General features: G+C 46.7%; 2 protein-coding genes across 3 annotated transcripts in view; one reads left to right on the plus strand and one right to left on the minus strand.

Moving 5' to 3' along the window:
* The window catches only part of PRELID3A (PRELI domain containing 3A), a 100,576-nt gene extending 100,106 nt beyond the window's left edge, over positions 1-470 (minus strand). Inside the window, exon 1 of the transcript XR_014295732.1 lies at positions 385-470. The gene's annotated coding sequence lies outside the window, so the exon portion shown is untranslated. The remainder of the gene's footprint in view (positions 1-384) is intronic.
* Positions 471-750: 280 nt separating this feature from the next.
* Positions 751-18,020, plus strand: part of AFG3L2 (AFG3 like matrix AAA peptidase subunit 2) — a 28,299-nt gene continuing 11,029 nt past the window's right edge. The window contains exons 1-9 of one of the 2 annotated variants that reach the window (XM_082640715.1): positions 751-965; positions 4,733-4,832; positions 5,582-5,659; positions 7,676-7,782; positions 7,920-8,072; positions 10,069-10,143; positions 13,491-13,612; positions 15,352-15,625; positions 17,483-17,620. In XM_082640715.1, the coding sequence (XP_082496841.1) occupies positions 849-965; positions 4,733-4,832; positions 5,582-5,659; positions 7,676-7,782; positions 7,920-8,072; positions 10,069-10,143; positions 13,491-13,612; positions 15,352-15,625; positions 17,483-17,620 (1,164 nt within the window). In that variant the 5' untranslated portion in view covers positions 751-848. Of the gene's footprint in view, positions 966-4,732; positions 4,833-5,581; positions 5,660-7,675; positions 7,783-7,919; positions 8,073-10,068; positions 10,144-13,487; positions 13,613-15,351; positions 15,626-17,482; positions 17,621-18,020 lie in introns of both variants that reach the window. The other variant, XM_082640714.1, reaches the window with a different exon arrangement.

An 18,020-nucleotide genomic window follows, 5' to 3' on the forward strand; every position in this document is an offset into this window, starting at 1 on the left:
CAGAAGTTGACCCGTGAACTCAGTTCCCGCTTCTCCGTTCTTTGGCCACTGAATAAAGCCTGTGCTGTGTGGATCTCAGCTACTGTCACGTTCGCCTACTCGAACCCGAACCGGAAAAGAACCCTCCCTCCTCCCCCCAGGCAAAGCCCACACGACTTAACCGGCCACAGTATCTCACACATTTTCCCTCGTTTCCCGCTACTCCACCTCGTCTGGGAGCACAAGTTCCTCTCACTGCTGAGAGACTGAGGGCCGCGCATTTTCACGTGCTGTGGGTCCGGTTCCTGACGGCCGCCCTGGCTCCTCCAGGGCCTAGGACGGTGCCTGCCACGGACAAGGCCCCACTGAATAGGCTCTCAAGCAAGTATGTGACGAGGGACCTACCGAGACAGGTGTCCGAAGGGTCGAAGACGGCCTTCGTCCTGAGAGAAAGGGCCACCCGGCGAAGCCGCAGCGGCCTCAGCGGGGCCGACCCGCGCTCTAGCCCGTGCAGCGTCAAAGCGAGCAGCCCGGCCCAATCCCCGCCTTCCTCCCTCTGGGCTCCTCCCCTCAAGCCCCGCCCCACCCTCTGAGCTCCTCCCTCAGGCCCCGCCTCGCCATCTGAGCTCCTCCCCTCAGGCCCCACCTCCGCCCTGACCCTGAATGCTACGGAGGCGGGGCCGCGGCCCTGCCCGAGGGCCCGCCGCCGTCAGGCTGACGTCAGCGCGCCGGGGCGGGGCGGGGCGCGAGCAGACGCAGAAGAGCGTGGGGTGGCTGGCGAGCGGTCCAGTGGCCTCAGGTCCGAGAGCGCGCGGCCGTCCGCGGCCGCTCGCCCGTCAGCGCCCGGCCCGAGGGACGCGCCGGCGGCCATGGCGCACCGGTGCCTTCTGCTGTGGGGCCGGGGCGCCTGCCGGCCCCGCGGGCTGCCCCCGATGCTCGTGCCTGGCGGCCGCGCGGGCCCCACCGAACGGCTCTGCCTGCGGACGGTGAGTCCGGTGCCCCTGGCCCGCTTCCGGCCGGCGACCCGCTTCCGGCCCGGCGCCGGGAGTCAAGGTCACGGGCCCTGCTCTCGGCGTGGGTCCCCGGCCCGGTTGGAGACGGGCCTCGGAGCGGCGGGGCTGCCCTGGGCCCGGGAGGCCTGCGGAGCGGAGCGCGTCGGGAGCCGGCGGCGAGGGCTCGGGGGTGGGGCTGTCGTCGCCCAGCGGACACGACGCCTAATAACCGAGGTCGTTAACGGTGGCCCCCCCAGAGGAGCGCTGCTTTGCTGTCGTCAGGGCCGGGCTCCCAGAGCCGATGTCGGCTGTGCCCGCGGCGGACCCGCCTCGCGCAGGTTGACCACGACCGCGCACGGAGCCCCGGGGGTGGTGGGCGAGCCCTGGGGTCAGTCGCCAGATGCCCTGGAGGAAGTGTTCTCAGTCTTTTCACGGAAAGGGCAGTGATAGCACCTGCATTCCTGATGTTTCCTCTTCGAAGCCCCCTTGCCAGCCAGGGTTATTCGTCTTCGTCTCTTACTCAGAATGGCTGTGCACTAGACCTTTCTGTTTCTTGCATTACATCCATTTCCCCGTCTTACCTTGCTCGAATTCCTCTTTTGTCCCTTGTGAATATTGGACTCAGACGTAATAAGCAGGTAGGGAGCTGCCTTGTGAGTTTGCAGGGTTTTTTGTCAGGAATCTTACCTAAAGGCCTTTCTTTCGAGTGGCACTATAGTTTCCGTGAATCTTCGATGCTGAGGTGTAAGGAAGTCTCCTGCTTGTGGAGGTCGGTGCCACATATTCCCTGGTTCTGCCCTGAAGATCTGGGTGATGACACCAGGGCATTACTCTCCTACCTGCAAGGGACGCTGAGAGGACAGATTTTCCTCTGCGTTTGTCCATCTGTTAAAAGTCTGTTCTCACAGTGAGGTTCCTGGGGAAAAGATTTTGATGTGTGGTCTCAGATATAATCCTCAAAGGATTGAAACTGATGCTTCACAACTAAAAAGTACTCACATCGTCAGACGTAAAACCTAATTCTCTAAATTGGGGTCCTCTGTACTTAAGTTTTGCAAATTCATAATCTTTTATGTGTATTATTCTTTGAATGGGCTTAGATTAGATAGAGGGAAAAAATTTAATTGATGGTTCTTTTGTAGAAAATAATCTCATCATTAAATACAGTCACGGGGGTTATTGCTAGAGGCATTCCAGGTCAGTGAAATTTGAAAAGAGAGCCTAAAGGGGGCTGATTATTCATCAAGCTAATAATGTTTACGAAGTACATACCGTGTACCCATTTCTGTACTTTATTGTGATACAAAGCCTTGCTTAATATGGTGTTAGTAAAGAACGCTTGCTCTCAAGTAGCTTTCAGAATGATTGGAAATGATAATGTAAATCTGGGTATTGCCACACAATTTTAAAAGTGCTTTTCCATATATTATCACATTTGACCCTCACAGTAGTATCCGTGGGCATTCACCATTTTCTCCCACTGCAGGTACATGACTGTGAGTCCCCTAATATCATGAGATATGTTGAAGACCATCATGCAAAAAATCAGATTTCCAGCTTCACCAAAATTAAAAGTTTTGACACTGTTTGCCTGGTGAACTGTGAGTCTTTCAAATCCCAGGCTAGGTGTCACTTCCCTGTGACATGCCTAGGTCCCTTAAACATGTACCCACTTCCTTCTCTGTGCCACCTCTATACCTTTCTACTTAAGGTTTTGTATTGTTGCACGTGCGGTACCGTCCTGTAATTGATTTGTTCCCAGGACTCTTCCTTACTCTTCTGAGTTTCTTCGAGGCAGCACTGGTTCTGGTCCCCCTGTGGGCTCCCCACTGCTTGGCAGCACCTGGCCTGGAGCAGATATTCAGTGACTTGTTGCCCTGTCCAGCTTGGATAACAGGTCATTTCAATCCACACCGTAATGGATTTGGCATTGGAAAATATTTATTCACATATGACACACTCTTATCCATTATCAGTGGTTATTTCTTAGGCCAAGTGTTCCCAGCCGTCAGGGAGGGCCCAACATAACAGAAGCTCCAAGTTCTCTCAGACCAGCATTGCTGTCTACCAAGAACAGAATCAGTGTTTCTGTCCTACTTTGCTATTAATTGTGTATTAATTTGGAATTAAATCAGCTCATTCTTTTTTGGTTTTTAGTTGATTATTTAATCCAGATATCATAAAATCCACCATTTTCAAGTGTACTGTTCCGTGGTTTTTAGTATATTCATAAGTTTGTGCAACCATTACCACTGTCTAATTCCAGAACATTTTCATCACTCAAAAAGAAGCCCTATAACGAGTAGCAGTCACGCCCCATTTCTCCCCAACCATTCCTCCAGCCCCAGGCAACTACTAATCTACAGTCTCTGTGGATATGCCTATTTTGGACATTTCATATAAATGGAATCATGTAATATGTGACCTTTTGTGTCTGGTTTCTTTAACTTAGCATAATGTTTTCAAGGTTTCATGGTAGCATGTATCAGTGCGTCATTCCTTTTTTATGGCTGAATAAAATTCCATTGTGTGCATATACCACATTTTGTCTGTTCATCATCAGTTGATGGACAGTTGTTTCCACTTTTTGGCTATTATGAATAATGCTACTATGAACATTCATGTACAAGGTATTGTGTGGACGTATGTTTTCAATTTTCTTGAGTAGGAGTGGATTTGCTGGATCGTGTGATAACTGAACTCTACATTTAACATTTTGAGAATGCCAAACTTTCCCAAATGGCTGTACCCATCACCCCAGCAGTGCACAAGGGTTCCAATTTCTGCAGATCCTCACCAACACTTGTTATTGTCTGTCTTTTTTATTATGACCACACTTGTGGATGTGAAGTGGTTTTATATGGTTTTGTGGTATTTTATTTTTCTCATCAGACCATAAAGGAGGCAAGTGAGGATGGCTACTAATGCGGATGAAATTCACTTTAAACATTACATACACTCACCTGTATGTAAAAGCTTGTCCTAAAAAATGGTGGTGAATTTTCACTTTTCAAAAGGATAGGATTACTTGAACTTTTCCACTGCCAAATTTGGATATAGCCCCTCAGTGGGCCTTGCCGTTGATTGCTTTTAATTGTGCACCTAAATATTTAATAAGGAGCTTGTTCAGTTTGTTTACATTTACTCTGACTTATATAGGCAGTATTTACAAACAATTTTTAGCAACATGTTATTTAAAGCAGAGATATATCTGTAAAGGGACTTGTCAGGATGACAGTATATCAAATACCTTTAGCAAATGTTACTAGTACCAGGACTGTCAGTGACATTGGACCATAACTTTCTTGTCTTTGAACACAGATAAATTTAGTATTGTGTTCACAAGCAGCATTGTTCTGTAATGTCAGGTAAATGACCTTGTAGTGTGATAGACCCTGCAAGTGAGGCAGCAGATGTTCCATGTCAGAGTTTGCCTTTTGAATGCTACAAATTAAGTAAACAATGCCAGAGTGAATGTGTTGGTAGAGAATCGTAATTGGGCTGCAGCTCTTAATTAGGTATGATTTGAAGTACTCTCGTTTTCTGGGCCAAGTGTGTATCTCCTAGTTCTTGCTGGACTAGAGCGGCCCAGGGCTGGACAACCCTAGTCCTCCCTCGGTGGGGGGGCCGTTCTATGCTAGTCTGTAACTGTCTGTTGAAGGGAGAAGCATTTCATCTACTTGGTAGTATTAGGAAATGAAGCTCTTTTCATTCTTACCTTGATGGAACCTTCATGCTTTTATTTATATGTTGTGTTGCAGCTTTGTCGATATGCTACAACTCAAGCAAAAACCAGCAGAAGTTCTCTTCTGACAGATGTGATTGCTGCTTATCAGAGATTCTGTTCTCGGCCTCCAAAAGGTAAACATTCAGATGTGACTGTGACGGTGGACAGTCTTGTGACAGAGACTCGCTGTCAGCGGGCGTTGACAGGGCAGGTGCAGAGGTGTTGTTTCGGTTGATTGCTAAGTCATGTCTCCTCTTATAACCCACCCCACCTCCTCCTGTGTGACTGCAGTGATGACAGTGTGTCACCTTCAAATGTGGCACCTTTGTCGGTAATGAGGTGGGCAGGCCAGTGAGGCCTTTTCCTCTGACTCCTCAGGGTTGTGAGCTGTATTATCTAGACTTTGATTTACTTCCTACACAAGCAATGTTATACTTCTAGCTTGTGCTTTTTAGTGATGAATCAGCTGCTTTAAAAACAAAGAGCATGGGCTTCCCTGGTGGTGCAGTGGTTGAGAATCTGCCTGCTAATGCAGGGGACACAGGTTCAAGCCCTGATCTGGGAGGATCCCACATGCCGTGGAGCACCTAGGCCCGTGAGCCACAACTACTGAGCCTGCGCGTCTGGAGCCTGTGCTCTGCAACAAGAGAGGCCGCGATAGTGAGAGGCCCGCGCACCGCGATGAAGAGTGGCCCCCCCTTGCCACAACTAGAGAAAGCCCTCGCACAGAAACGAAGACCCAACACAGCAAAAATAAATTAATTAATTAATAAACTCCTACTCCCAACATCATCTTTAAAAAACAGAACAAAACAAAGAGCACGTACACAAAACTTGATGAATTTTAGTTTGAGGATGTGTATTTTTTTTCCTTTTCTAACAGGATTTGAAAAATACTTTCCCAATGGGAAAAATGGAAAAAAAGCTAGTGAACCTAAAGAAGTTATGGGAGAAAAAAAAGGTACCTTTTCAAAAGATTATATTTGAACTTACTGTTTTCCCCTAATATATGATGTTGCTGATAGTTTTCACTGAACAAAGAAAATCTTAAGTCAGTTCTGAAACTGTAGTCTAGGAGCACATATAAAATTCTGTTTCATTTTATCTTAATTTTCTGCTCATATTTCTTGTCATTTTTCAAATTGAATTAATTGAAGGTTACCTTAGAGATATCGGCTGGTCAGTATCAGTCATATCTAACTGCATATTTAGTAATCTAAGTACATTTGGTACATGTTATCAATACATGCAATTTACTTGACATGTATTGTGAGTGCAGTGTTTTTCAAGTTGTTCCTCGGAGGCTTATCTTCCCTTAGCGACTCAGAGAGGGTTTGTCAGAGCCAGCGGCTTGGGGGCCTGTGTGTGTCCCAGGCCCTGCTCCCCTTTCATGTGTGATAGCACTTCGCACAGTGGCCGGCATGTGCTGGCATTCAGCTGGCATCGTTTCCTTCTAGGGAAATACAAGGAAAAATAAAATACAGCCTTTGTTTTTAAGTGAACTTGGGTCTCGTTGGAGGGACAAATACATGCTAAGAGAATGTGGAGCATGAAAGCCAGGCCAGAGCCAAGGAAGGAACAGTGCTATGTGGGCTGATGGAGCGCTGGTGACCAGGCGACTTCCTGTTGACCTTGGTTTGGGGCTGATTAATGGTGATTGGTCCACTTTTTAAATATAACCTATTGGGTACCTTTTGCATATATGTTACTTTGTCCTGGAGTACATGGGACATCGTTCAACAACTTTAGAAATGTGCCTCCTCTTTATTTCTGAGGCCTGGGCCTCTTAGGGGTGGGCTTGCCTCTCTGAGACCCTGCCTCACTTAAGACAGGGGTGCGGGAGCTCCCTGTGTGCATCTCAGAGGGGTGAGCATGACAGGAAGCCCAGGCGGTGAGGCCCTGCAGGTGACTGGGTGCCAAGGCCTCCTGGCCTGCACAGTGAGGGGGTGGCTTCCCAGGAGTTGAAGATGTCAGAACAGTATTTGTGGGTCTTTGAAAGGATGGAGAAGTGGGGGAAAGGGAAGGTATTAGTGACTGTATTAGTTTCTTAGGGCTGCCAGAACAAAGTTCCACAACTGGGTGTCAGAAGCAACAGTATGTCTCTCAGTTCTGGAGGCTGGATGTACAAGATCAGTGTGTCGGCAGGCAGTAGGGTTGGTTTCTTCTGAGGGTCGTGAGGGAAAGGTCTGTTCCAGGCCTTCTCCTTGGCTTGTAGAGGGCCATCTTCTGCCTGGGTCTCTTCATATCGCCTTTTTTCTGTGCACGTCTGTGTCCAAATGTCCCCTTTTTATAAGAACATTAATCATATTGGATTAGGACTCACCATGTGACCTCATTTCAACTTGTGTATTTTGGTGAAGACCGTAAGATCACTGGGGAGTAGGACTCCAGCAAATGAGTTTGGAGGACACAGTTCAACTCATGACAGTGACTAATTTCAGATTCTTACCAACAGATTTTATGGGGATGAAGTGGGTTTGTTGTGGTACTGGTGGTTTTGTTTTTGGCCAGTTATCAAAATCATGTCTTTCCTGCAGAAGAAACTGTTAACAGTGTTCACTTCAGGGCTTGGGGCAGGGCGGGGGCACCTACTTTTTACCTTCAGGTGGGACCTCAGGAACGCGCTCATGTGCACTCAGATCCCAGCTCTGTCACTTGCTCAGTGTCACTGAGCACTGCACCAGGTGATCAGCAGGCATGTCAGCCCCTTTCTTATCTGTAAGGTGGGCGGAGTCGTGTGTCTACTGGTCCTTGGGTAAGTGTGCAGCTCGTGAGACCCTGCGTGTGAAGCGCCGGGAGCCTCCCTGAGGGCCACCCCTCTCTCTCTTAGTCTCAGGCTTCCTCATAGCACTTTGTTTAGTAACTGATCAGTTGTCATGTGTTTTGCAATAAAACTTTATTAAATGGTATTAATGAAAACATTGCTGAGAGATAGGAAATCCTGCCATGCCACTGTACACACTCTCTGTCTGAACAGAACCGAAGCCAGCGGCTGCCCCACGTCCTTCTGGAGGAGGAGTTGGTGGTGGTGGAAAACGAGGTGGGAAGAAAGACGATTCTCACTGGTGGTCCAGGTTCCAGAAGGTTTGATTCCACACTGTATGGTTGACGTTGGGGCTCTGGGGTAGTATTCTTGGCATTGGAGGGGATTTGCATCCAGCACAGCGTAGACTGTGTTGTTACATTGCATGCTTCACAGAAATGTCTCCTTCCTTGACCAGGGTGACATTCCGTGGGATGACAAGGAATTCAGGATGTACTTTCTCTGGACCGCCCTGTTTTGGGGAGGAGTCCTGTTTTACTTCCTGTTCAAGAGCTCCGGGAGAGAAATCACATGGAAGGACTTTGTCAATAACTATCTTTCCAAAGGAGTAGTGAGTATTGTGTGGGCCTGCAGGCTGCAGGGGTTCAAAGCGGGGGGTGGGTTCAGATGAGGCCAATAAAGTGATAAACAGCCACCAAGTTAGCCAGGCTTGTTCGTCATCAAGTCCCGTGTTGGATTTTTCTAATGCTGGAAAGTACTGCAACCAAGGAACCTGTTTGTTTTGACCCAGCAGTCCCCAAGTTTACCACGAACTCCTTTTCTTTCTTTTCATGATAGAGCCTCGCTTTGGAGCCACTGCTCCTGACTGTTGCTCTGGCGTCCCCGTCTGCTCCCATCATTCCTCTTGTGCCCTTGGGTGCCTCTCCTCCCTGCACCTTTCCCAGCCTCTCCCAGCTCCTTTACACCTTCACTGCTTGTAATCTCCTGTGGGCCTGCAAGTGGGTGAATAGGTGACTCAGTGTTTACAGTGCTAGCCATGGGCTCTGAGTGAAGGCCCGGGCATGAGCTCTGTGCCCCCGGGCTGGGTCTTTGCCCAGTGAGACCCTGTTTCAGCTCATTTAAGATGCTGTGGATTGTAAGGCACATGTTGTTTTACATGTTACTAAGAAAGATTGAGTGAGCCGCCAGTGAAACTGTGTAATACCATCAGTTGTCAACATGCATCCCAATGTCTGAGAGGTTAAAATATGAAAAATGCCCATCTTAGAATTGATAAAGTAAAGTGATAGTAAGAGAACCAGGATTAGGCCTGCTCTGTAACCTTGGGGAAATGATTTAAGCTCTCAATACTGGATTTTTCATCAATGAACTGAATAAAATAAAGATATTAATCCTTATGAAATATAAAGAATCTAAAATTATTTTTAAAGGTTGTACAGTAAGGTGAGGATGGACAAAATGGAAACGATTATCTACTCAGATTTTTGAAGCAAGTGAGGCTCTCACATGTGTGATTCCTAGGTGTCGTGAGGAGCCTGCTTTCTAAGAAGTGACTCCTGTCCTTCGAGTGTGGGGACAGGTCCTGGCTCTGTAGCCACATCTCCTCCTGACCTGCTGGTTCTCTGCAGTCAGTCTACCGTTGCCCCAGCAGTTTTATGCGGGGTAGAGTTCTCTAGTCAGTCCTTTCCAGATGGTGAGCCCCCATTCCGGTTCCTCCTGGAACCATCCAGGGCTCCCTCACTTCGCATATTGGGCTCGTACCTTCCAGACTTCCTGCCAGAGCAGACTTGACAGCGGCAGGAAACAGGCCCCCCCTGCAAGTGCTCCACTCCACAGCAGCCAGAGGCCTCGGGGTGAGGTGTGCAAGCGATCTTCAGAACCCTGTGTAGTTAGGAGCTTGCAGGAAAATCAAGTTTAAACCATTTTATACCCTAGAGGGGCAGAAATTTAAAAGTCTTTTAATAGCAAGTGAGGACAGTAGTGTTTTGGAGAGCGATTTTGCCCTGCAGCCTAGCTGGACTGTGTTTATCTACAGGTACGTATCCTAGGGAAGTTCTTGAAGATGTGTCCAGATGGTATACACAGGACTGTTCACAGCAGCATTGTTTGTGATGGGGGAGTGTTTGAAACAGTCTGAATGTCTGTGAACAGGAGAATGGACCACTAACTTGGGGTGTACTTATAAAATGGGGTACCCTGCAGAACTGACATGTCAGCAAGGAAAGACCTTACAGATACAAGGACAGAAGAAAAAGTTGTAGAAAAGTGCATGCCAGATGAGACCATTTTTAAAGTTTAAAAACAGGCAGAAGTGAGTGTCTGTTTAGGGTTGGGTCTCTGTGGCCCGGGACCAGGCCCTGCTTTGGGGTGGCCAGCACCCGCTGCAGAGAGCGGCCACCTCTGGGTGACTGGGGGCTTCAGCAGTGTTTGTGCTGTTTTCTTTCTCAAGCCGGAGGGGGGAACACGGGGAATCCTTATGTTATCTTCTTTCTTTACTTTATATTCTTTTGTGTGTCTGAAATATAGGCATTTCAGATGAGCTTAAAAGAATATCTCAAGTCTTTGTGTAAATTTATGTTTGAATATTTAACTTCTTAAAATTCCAGGTAGACAGACTGGAAGTCGTCAACAAGCGTTTTGTTCGAGTGACTTTTACACCAGGAAAAACTCCTGTTGATGGGGTAAATGATCTTATTAATTGATGTGAATTAGCTGTAAATTAACTTTTCAGATGTAAAACTGAAAAGCAAGCATTCCCTCACATTGCGGTAGCCATGGACGCTGGCCGTGTCGGAGCTGGGCAGCGCAGCCACCAGGGTCCTCACTGACAGTGAGGATGTGAACGTTGTGTCCGTAACGTGTGCAGGGGCTGGGCAGTGGTTTTGGTTTTGGTTTGGTTTGGTGATCACGTTGGCTATTCATTTAGGAACCAGTGCGTGAAATCTAGTTTTCAGTATTCCAGTATCTATGATTTTTCAAGACTGAGAAAACAGTTGTTTGGTTAAGAAAAAAAAATGTTAAAATCTGAATTGCTTATGTCTTAAGACAGCTTCTGTCAAATCAGTTTAAGAAGCATTCTGGGGCTTCCCTGGTGGCGCAGTGGTTGAGAGTCTGCCTGCCGATGCAGGGGACACGGGTTTGTTCCCCGGTCTGGGAAGATCCCACATGCCGCGGAGCGGCTGGGTCCGTGCGCCATGGCTGCTGAGCCTGCGCGTCCGGAGCCTGTGCTCCGCAACGGGAGAAGCCACAGCAGTGAGAAGCCCGCGTACTGCAAAAAAAAAAAAAAAAAAAGCATTCTGGTCATATCTCTCCCAACTGTTTTGTGATGTTATATTATTTTAATTTCCATTTCTGTTCTTATTTTAAAAAAAAATTTGTATTTCTTGTCCAACCAGTTTGAACCGTGTTCCAGAGACCCCAGAGTGGGTTGAGGGGATTATGGGGGGGAGGGGGAGGGGGCAGATGAGGTTCCCAGGTGATTCCCAGCCCTCCTGGACCTGACCCCCAGGCCCACTCCTAGCCCCTGGGCATCCTGCGATCTTACAGCTCCCCTAGGGCCAGCCCTTTTCCAGGCTGCATCCCTTCTATATCAGGATGCCTTCGCTTCACCATTTCGTCATCATCCTGCCTGGATGGGGCAACATTTAAGGAAAACGAGAACTGATGGTGACCATGTCTCTGATAACATATCAATAAATATAAGAATATCTGTAACGTCATAGGACTTTGGTATTTCAATCACTGTTAGGAAAGTTGTTTGAATTGTCTTAATCCCTTCCCCCCATTCTCTTTATCTTATGATGAAATGTTCACTAATAACCATGCTACTTTTTTTCCTCAGAACTGTTCCTCAGACTTTTAGTGCTGGGAATTAAATTGGCACTCCCTTTCAAGAGGACAGTTTGGCAGTGTATTTATCAGCAGTTTTGAAAGTACGCATACACCCAGTAATTTTGCTTCAGTAATAATCCTAGGGAAATAATTAGGGATGCATGTAAAGGTGTCTGTGCAAGGATGTCCTCCAAAACATTGTTTATAGGGCAAAAAATTAGAACCATATAAACAGGCCCATTAGGCCCCTGGTCAGTAGTAGCGGCTCCTCACGTCCCTCTCTAATCGCCTGCTGGGGCTCGGCTCTCAGTAGGGCCTGCTCCTCCCTGGGGAGCAGTTTTTACACTTAGTACTGGCATGCACGAGCGTTTTCATATTGAAATTAGTACCATCTTATTATAAATCACTTTGTATCACTCCTTTATATTACAGTTAAGGTATTATGTTGATTTCTTTTCAAAATTGTGCGTATTTCAAGATTGTAAAAAGGGTATTATGAAACCTTGAAAAAACAACATCAAAATTGCTAATAGTGTTTATCTCTGGATATTGAGGTCATGGATGCTTTTTATTTTCATTATGTTTGTGTTTCTTTAGTTTTTTTACAGAGAATATGTATTGCCTGTTTAATAAAGACTATTTCAAGCTTTCGGAAATGGGTATAAGATTTTCAGTGTCCAACTGCTTATGGCATAGCGATATTAATTGCTGTGCTGTGCTGTATAAGCACAGGCTTTGGAGTCTGACACACTTAGCCTCAGATAAACTCTGCTCTTTACTAGCTCTACGGTCTAACCCCTCGAAGCCTCAGTTCCTTTATCTTTAAAATGGGAGTGACACTAATGCTCTTAGGGCTTAGCTCTCAAATGAGATTGTGTAGGTCAGTGGTGGTTGTCAAACCTCAGTGTGCATAGGAATCACCTGCGGAGCTGGGACCCACCCCAGAGGGTCTCACCTAGGTCTTGTCCCTGGAATTCCGTGCTGCTGGGCCTTGGTCCACCCAACTCTCTGGTGTGAGGCATCATTTAGCTTGTTGCCCCATTGGTGGTGGGAGCTAAGTTGGGGAGTGTTCTGTCATTGACACGTTTGGGACCTATAACCACAGGAATTGTGTAGCTTTGTCTGTGAACAACTTACCGAGGACTATTGTTATAGAATATTATACAACTTACTCGCCGTCTTTTGTTTTTAGACACGTGGAGAGAAACACCAGAGTAACGGCCCCCACTCAGTAACCCTGGTGGTGGAATGGTTGCGGGGACGTGTTGCTCTTGTCTGTGTACACGTCTCAGGTGTCTGAGGTTTACATGTTTTTTAGGCGTTTGCAGGTTAGAGGAGGAACAAAGTCTTTCAGGGCTGTGCAGTGCAGCTAATGCTTGCCGGGTGCTGGGAAGAGGGGCAAGTGTGTGGGGAAGCTCCAGAGGTGGAAGTGGTTGTATCGGAGAGCCAGTGTGGCCTGCTGGTTATTGTCGCTGGCCCTGGAGCCAGCCTGGGCTCAGAGCCACCCACTTCCTAGATGTGTAACCGGGAGTGGTGAGGTCACCCCTGTAGTTTTGTCCTCTGTCAAACTGGGACAGTAAATGCCAGCACAGTGGGGAGCCCTGTGCTGGTGGGGAGCATCGCCATTGCCTCCAGCCCTTCGGGTGTCCCTCCCTAGGATCCCAGGAACTCCCAGGTCCAGTGACTGGAGGGTATTTCTGTCCCATTGGGTGGAGCTGCCTCCTAGCGGTCGGTGATAGCACCTCCTTCTGAGGACCCAGGGCGTCGTGGTGCACCTGGGGCTGGGAACCATCCCAACAGTGAGAAGTGCCATCCCTGCCGCAGGCTGGTGTTTAGTTTAGGACCAGGCAGCTAAGAAGTTCCTGAGAAGTGGACAAGAGGAAAAGGACGCTTGTTTGTTTATGAAAAGGGTTGTTTTTTCAAAGAGAGTTTTCATTTTTCAAGTTTACAATTTTAGGACTCTGGAGGAATGCTGCTATAGAAATGCTTACTGGCTGAGGCTTGTCAAGGGTTCTCACTGAGTGAAGCTTAGTCACTGCATTGTTAAAACATTGTGTTGTTGGGTTTTTTAATTTGTAAATTTGCTGTATTTCTGAAAAATTCTTGGGAAGTTGAACCCTTTGTGAATTGAATCCTTTGTTTCCTCTTCGTTCCCCTAACAAAATTAGGATATTTTGTTTTTCTGTCCTTACAGCAGTATGTCTGGTTCAATATTGGCAGTGTGGACACCTTTGAGCGGAATCTGGAAACTTTACAGCAGGAATTGGGCATAGAAGGGGAGAATCGGGTCCCTGTGGTCTACATTGCTGAGAGTGATGGGTAAGAAGCATGTCTGTGAACACAGGAGGCTGCCTGTGCTCCCGGGGCTCACTGTGTATTCTGTCAGCAGGGGGCAGCGCATCACACTTTATATTCTCAACAGGCCTCTCAGTTTGGCCAGAGTTCTTTTCAACTGTTAGTAACTTACTAGTTTGCTGGAGACTGGTTGATTTTCTACATGTTAATATTTATCTTTATTAAGCAGTGGTTTGGGGTTAATGTCCAATGCACCATTCTTGAGTGGGATTTTAGCATAAAGAGCCCCTTTGTGTTAAAGAGTGGCATTCCCACCTTTTAACTATCTTTTACATTTATATTTCACAGAATTTCCAGGATTTTTAAGTAATGCTTCTTCTTTTCTGGTCAGAGCTGCTTCTTCCCTTAAAGGTTATTTGTCTTTAGAAAGGCCACTTCAGGTCTGAGTCTTTCAGGAACAGCTTGTTGACTTCAGGAGTTGCTTGTCTTTGGGCTTATTTGGGAATACATGGCCTTTGAGTGCTCACACATGGACGCCCTGGTAGACCTCCTGGTGGTGACCCCATTTGCATTAAATGCAGAACGCATACCTTGATTTAGAGTTACCAGTTTGAGAGTGAAAGTAGAAATAAAGCTTAATTTTTTTGTACACGTAAGAGAGCAGAGAAAGAGGTAGCTAGCGTGTTAATTGAGCTGATGGTCTTACTCGGCCTCAGGGACTCTCTTGAGTCTTGGTGTATGTAGACCTGCAATCTACCTGCAGTATTATTAATAGATCCAGCTAGCTGCCGAGATTATTTCACACGTGATGCAGTATATCCCTTGGTCCCTGAGGTTATCATATAATTACTTAACTTTATAGGCTGGTCCTGAAACATTACACAAAGTTTTGTTGCACCATTCCTTAAACATTTATTGTCAGTGTGTTTATTTTTTTTCTCCAGAAATAAACCAAAGGGTAAATTGTTCATGGTTTAAATGCTATAGCAGCATTTAAAATTCTATAATAGATGAAGAGTTAGAAAGCTAATCCTGGTTTTATTCTTGTTTTGTTTTGTTTTTTACCTAAACCATGTACCAGGTTTTGACCTAAATTTCTTAGGGTAAGTTAAACTAAATTGCATTATGTTACCCAGTATAAGTATATGTCTGTGGCTGTAGTTGTGTGGAAATTGACTTTATTAAGACAAACAGAAGGCAAAAGGCTCTAAGTCATCCCTGAGCTGCTCCCCCCAGGGCAGGCATGGGTTGGAGGGCACCCCTGCCCTTGGGTCTCTGTGAGCCTGCACGAGCCGCCCAGAGACAGCTTTCACCACTGTTGCCTTCGCAAGGATTGAATATTTGGAAGACATCTCTTCAGAATAAGTTGATGCATTCCAATAAGAGAACTGGAATTTCTACTCAGGCTAACACCAGAATCATGTTAAAATTGTTAAATGAGCAATTTGAATGAAATTTCTTTGAAATTTTGATGTGGTGATAGTAAATCACAGGTCTGTCCTGTGCATAAATGGTAGTTCTTGAGGTAGGAATAAAGCACCACTGGACAGCGTACGTGTTGAGAACGGGTTTTTCTTTGGTCTTTCTGAGATTCTCCTTCAGTGATACTGACACACTAAGAGTCTCCTTGTGCCTCAGATGTACCCGGATAGCCCGGTGTTGCACAGGCAGAAACCGTGTGCAGTTATGGGGTGGCGGGTCCCTTGCAGGGCAGCCGAGCCAGGGCTGCTCGCCTGAGCACTGCGCTGTTGTGTGGCCCCCAGCTCCTTCCTGCTGAGCATGCTGCCCACCGTGCTCATCATCACCTTCCTGCTCTACACCATCCGGAGGGGGCCGGCCGGCATCGGCCGCACGGGCCGGGGCATGGGCGGACTCTTCAGTGTCGGAGAAACCACTGCCAAGGTCCTAAAGGACGAGATAGATGTGAAGTTCAAAGATGTGGCGGGCTGCGAGGAGGCCAAGCTAGAGATAATGGAATTTGTGAATTTCCTGAAAAACCCAAAGCAGTATCAAGACCTAGGAGCAAAAATCCCAAAGGTAAAATGAACTTTCAGAAGACGGTTTTCAGCTCATTAACCCAAAAATCTTCTGAAGTATTTCTTGATCTCTGAAGTTACAATTTTATGAAGTTTGATTACTTATAAAGTAGCTCTTTTTCTCTCCTTCCTCCATCTTAACTTACTAGTCTCCGTTTAACTTGCGCGTCTCTTCAGGTCGGCTGTCCTGCGTGGACGTGTCTTCTTGCAGGTAGCGTGTGTTCCCGAGAAAATGTGTGTCCTCTCCCCTTGGTTTGCTGCCTTCTCCCTCCAGGGCAACTTAGACACCCCTCTCTCAGCAGCCCCCAGGCCATTGCCTCTGCTGTGACCTCGCTGTCCCTCTCTCAGCACCATGAGCAGGCCTGGCCTGGAACTCAGGTTCATGGCCCAGGACTCCGTGGAGGACAGACCTCCCCCCGCCCACTGCCGCCACGGGTAGCCTTGCCCATCTTTGTGTCCCCAGGGCCAGGCTCAGGCATTAAGTAAATGAAGAGAAAATGTTTAACTAATTCTTTTAAAAACCCGTTAATAAAGTTTACTTTAAAGGAGTCCTTTGTAAAGGGAATCATCATTTTCTTGATTTCATGTCCTGCCTGCCTCCACGGATAAAAAGTCACATTTTGTAGTTTTATAATTTGCTATACTTGCGTACCTGTTCACATCATACTTAGGCATCTCCACGACTTAAGTAATTACAGTGTTTGAGCAAACAGTATTCTTTTTAAGTTCATCACTGGTTATTAGATTTTTACTTCATTTGTGAAATTTTAAAGGAAAGAAAATAAGCAAAATGTAAGTTGGAAGTGTGATATTTGTCTCTTATTGAAGTAAACCTCAGGTGGTTTATTAGTAGATTCCCAGCTTAAGTCACCCCTTATATACTGTTAGGTCTAAAAAGCAACACTAAAAATCTTAAAAAGTAAGATAAGTATTTCAAATTTCACATCCTTACCAAGTTTTTTTTTTTTTTTTTTTTAAGGAGGCAACTTTAGTGAAGAAGGCCATCAGCTCAGCTTTTATTTATTTATTTAGTTAGTTATTTATGGCAGTGTTAGGTCTTCGTTTCTGTGCGAGGGCTTTCTCTAGTTGTGGCAAGTGGGGGCCACTCTTCATCGCGGTGCAGGGGCCTCTCACTATCGCGGCCTCTCGTTACGGAGCACAGGCTCCAGATGCGCAGGCTCAGTAGTTGTGGCTCGCGGGCCCAGTTGCTCCGCCGCATGTGAGATCTTCCCGGACCGGGGCTCAAACCCGTGTCCCCTGCGTTGGCAGGCAGATTCTCAACCACCGCCCCACCAGGGAAGCCCCCCAAGTTTTTTAAAACAGTATAGTCTCGGGCTTCCCTGGTGGCGCAGTCGTTGAGAGTCCGCCTGCCAATGCAGGGGACATGGGTTCGTGCCCCAGTCCAGGAAGATCCCACATGCCACGGAGCGGCTGGGCCTGTGAGCCGTGGCCACTGAGCCTGCGTGTCCGGAGCCTGTGCTCCGCAACGTGAGAGGCCACAACAGTGAGAGGCCCACGTACCGCAAAAAACAAAACAAAAAAAAACAGTATAGTCTCTAATAGTCTTTTCCTTTCTCTTCTCCCTAATATAATTACTTTCTCTATGTTTCTCTAATATAATTTCTAATATATTTGTCATATAATTTTCTTTTTCTTCTTACTAATATAATGTTACTAATATTCTAACTAATATAATTACTAATATAATTACTAATATCATTGTTCACATGTTTAAGAAATATTTAGTGTATATCACTAAAATTTGTAGACAGATTTATACCTTGGAATTATTTATGGATATGCAATTTATTTTTCTGAAATTCTAGTCAAATGTACTTTCTCTTTTTTGTATCTGAAGGGTGCCATTCTCACCGGTCCTCCAGGCACTGGGAAGACACTGCTGGCGAAGGCCACAGCCGGAGAAGCCAACGTCCCTTTCATCACCGTTAGTGGATCTGAGTTCTTGGAGATGTTTGTCGGTGTGGGTCCAGCTAGAGTAAGTCTCACCTCACACTGTATTAACTCAGCAGGTCAGAAGGTGGGCGCAGGGCCCCCACTGCCGTGGTCTGAGGGCGGGGCGACAGCTGGCTGGGCTCGGGAGGGTCATGCCTCTGCTGTGTGTACACGTCGCTGGGTCTTTGATTAAGTGTCTGCTGTTACTGCCTGCCTCGGGCGTGAAGGGAGCCCGGCGTGGTTGGACTTATAAACTGAATACAAACTTTACAACTCTACCTGTTACCTTTTAGTAGGATAAAGATATGTAGTGTCAGTTTGTTAGTGTTCGTGCTTCTTATATAACAATAACTGATGAGCTTTTAGAAATAATATTTGCTCACCTTACATAAATTTCCCACCGTTTGCCATGTCACTTCTTTGCTGCTTGTAACTTTTTAAAT

The sequence above is a fragment of the Mesoplodon mirus genome (assembly GCF_964341445.2).
Source record: "Mesoplodon mirus genome assembly, chromosome: 13".
Lineage (NCBI taxonomy): Eukaryota > Metazoa > Chordata > Mammalia > Artiodactyla > Ziphiidae > Mesoplodon > Mesoplodon mirus.